This window comes from Belonocnema kinseyi, chromosome 4, assembly GCF_010883055.1.
Source record: "Belonocnema kinseyi isolate 2016_QV_RU_SX_M_011 chromosome 4, B_treatae_v1, whole genome shotgun sequence".
Lineage (NCBI taxonomy): Eukaryota > Metazoa > Arthropoda > Insecta > Hymenoptera > Cynipidae > Belonocnema > Belonocnema kinseyi.
In genome coordinates this window covers 141,090,168-141,093,109 of record NC_046660.1, presented here as the reverse complement: position 1 = coordinate 141,093,109, position 2,942 = coordinate 141,090,168, and the positions used below count along the sequence as shown (strand labels likewise).

Here is a 2,942-nt window from a genome sequence, read left to right as displayed (position 1 = left end):
AAAGAGGGAGCTCTTCTTAATATTTTGACACCAAAATCATGTCGATACACCTTACTGACTGCGAGTAAAGCCACCCACGCTTTAACTTGACAGACTGTATATTCTACAAAATAGTCATCAGTCCTAGAAACTGCCATTCTACCGCTCAGTCTTCGGTTATTGCGCTTTACTTTTGACCACTGCGATTTGCTTCCTTGCATGTTAAGTTAGATTCTACTATCGGCAAGAAAATTTTAGACATACAAATTTAACAAGTGTCAACTTTAGATCATTTTTTTGTCCTCAAATTTGTGATCGGCACTTTGTTCATAAATATTCTCTTTGAATCCATGAATGTTTTCAAATTTTGTCCATTGCCTTTTGTATAAAAAATAATGCTCTAAACTGGGCTCTTACATATGCCAGATGCCTACAATTTTCGTTCACAATTATACTCCATAAATTTCTAATTTACAATAAATATCATAAACAAATTTTTTAAAGTAACGTGTAATAACGCACGCTACTTTGCATTGCAGTTACCGAAAAATTGTAACACGCTAACGCCCCTTCGACTCAACCTCCATGGTGGTGTGTAGGAACGGAGTTCATACATGATTTAATTTAGATGTACCACTGTGACATCATGTAGAAGTCACCGGTTGAGAGCTACAGCCCCCCGTCGAGCTTCGAGATTGAGACCAACGCTGAACAATAGAAAAAGATCGCTGAGGGGCAGGTATGATGTAGTACCTTGACATGGCCTTAAGCCTATATTATTAATAATTATTGTAAATTTACAAAGCAACATAGAAAATAGTCATCGGATAGATATCCTTAGTTGAGTCCCCAAACAAATTGTACCTATTCATTAAAAAATAGCCAGAATTTGAATATCTTTATGAAAATTGTTGAAACAATTAATAATTATTGTGAATGTGCAAAATGTCGTAGAAAATAGATATTGGAAATATATTCTTTGTTGATTCCGAAACTAAATTTGATTCAATTCTTTAAAAAATATCCAAACTCTTCATTCGTTTATGAAAATTGTTTAAATACTTCAAATGTTTTAAGATTAAATAAATGTTTTCAAAAAACAAAAATGAACCCCAACCGAATTATGTAAGATTGCAATAACTTGTCACTATAAATGTTTACAACACATAGGCAGTAGAACTGGTAACATAAAAGTATGGGAAAGATGAGGAGCGATATTCATATGTAAACACCAACACGTATATTCGGCCCGAACGGCCATTCACGTCTCCATTGAAAGCAGAATCAACACATACGCAGTTAAATTGTTAACATAACAGTATGGCAAGCTAGTAAGGACAAGCGTTAACCTGCCTCCTTTCAAATATAGGATACAGCTATATAAATCCGGACACTTGATTCTGGTACTCCCTGTATATATAAATTTGGATAAACATACAGAGAAACATACCCTTCTTCACCCTGCGAACCATCCCAAGTCAGTTTTATAGGGTACGGTTGAATGTCGATCACGGAGAAATCTCGAACTCTAACAGCTGGACTCAACATGGCGCACTGTAATGCACAACCTCTAGCTACTGCTTCATCTTGATTTAAAGTAGTTGATGTGCCTTTAGAAAACACCTCTTCAATCAAACGCTTTATTGCTGGAACTCTGCTCGAGCCGCCAGCAATTTCCACAGAATGAATATCATCCAACTTCAATTCTGAAAATACAGTAGATTATAACTTTCAAATGCATTTCAATATAGTCATAATAACATACAATCTTATGATATCCAACAAAAATCTTTTTAACTAAATTGAAATGTTTCAAAATCCTTTGAAATAAAATTACTTTAAAGATGCGAAATCCTTTCAGCTTCCCTAAAATTCATTCATATAATTTGAAACAGAGCTGCCAAACCGCGGACATTCGTAGTTTGGGTCATAATTATTCCTATGTATTTTTGGGCTATGTTAACCAAATTTGGTTGTAAACATTTTTTTTAATCCCTTGCATTTCTTTTAAAGAGATAGAAATCCCTTAAAATCCTTGAAAATCTTGTGATCTCACATACATTCAAAAGTCGATTGGACAACCCAGTGTCAATAAGTGATCTACATATACTTACTAGAATCAGCCAAGCATTGCTTAAGAGTTAATTCAACTCTTTTGAATAAGTTGGAGCACATTGCTTCCATGTCAGCCCTTTTCATTTCACCATGTACGTCTTTTTCTTCCATAAAACATTCAATATTTAACGGAAGATTTGTAGAGTTCGCTGACATTTGTTTTTTAAGTTTTTCAACCTCAGCAAGTAATCTCAAATACGCCCGTGGGTTATTATGAGCATCAATCTTGTATCGAGTTTGAAAATCTTTACAAAAGTGTTCTGCAAGAATGGTATCGATATCCCTTCCTCCTAATTGACTATCAGCAGCACTCGCCAACATCTATAAAACGTAAGAAATTCAGTTATATCTTGGTAACAGAAAAAATATATGCTTGGTTTCTAAGCCGCAAAGTTTGATAGCTGCAACTTAATACTTAAATTTAAAACGAAAACATAATTAAGCAAAGATGTAAATTTATAAGTGAAATATATGCTACAGAAATTTCTTACTATGAATAAACTAATTTGTAATAAACTTCGAATATCAAGGTTTAGATGTGCGTAGAGGAATTCTGGTGCTTGAAATCTATTGCAATTTAATACACTAAAGGACTTATTTAAATAAATTGTTTGAAACACATAAAATGTTCGACGAAAAAAATATTTTAATCTTGGATGTCTTACACACTATTCCTGAATTGAAAAATGTATAATTGGTACAGTTCTGCAATACGAGGGTAGTTCAATAAGTCCTTAGAATGAAGTAAAAAAAAAATTTTTTTGGGTAAATTTTTTTTTATTTTTCAACATAATCTCCTTGGAGCTCTATACACTTGGTCAATCGCTTTTCAAGTTTTTTTAATCCTT

General features: G+C 33.3%; 1 protein-coding gene across 3 annotated transcripts in view; it reads right to left on the bottom strand.

The window, feature by feature from the left end:
• The window catches only part of LOC117170640 (97 kDa heat shock protein), a 189,867-nt gene that overhangs the window by 139,926 nt on the left and 46,999 nt on the right, over positions 1–2,942 (bottom strand). For all 3 annotated transcript variants that reach the window (XM_033357548.1, XM_033357545.1, XM_033357547.1), the window contains 2 exons: positions 2,094–2,415; positions 1,430–1,685 (listed from right to left, as the gene is read on the bottom strand). In XM_033357548.1, coding sequence (XP_033213439.1) covers positions 1,430–1,685; positions 2,094–2,415 — 578 coding nt within the window. The remainder of the gene's footprint in view (positions 1–1,429; positions 1,686–2,093; positions 2,416–2,942) is intronic.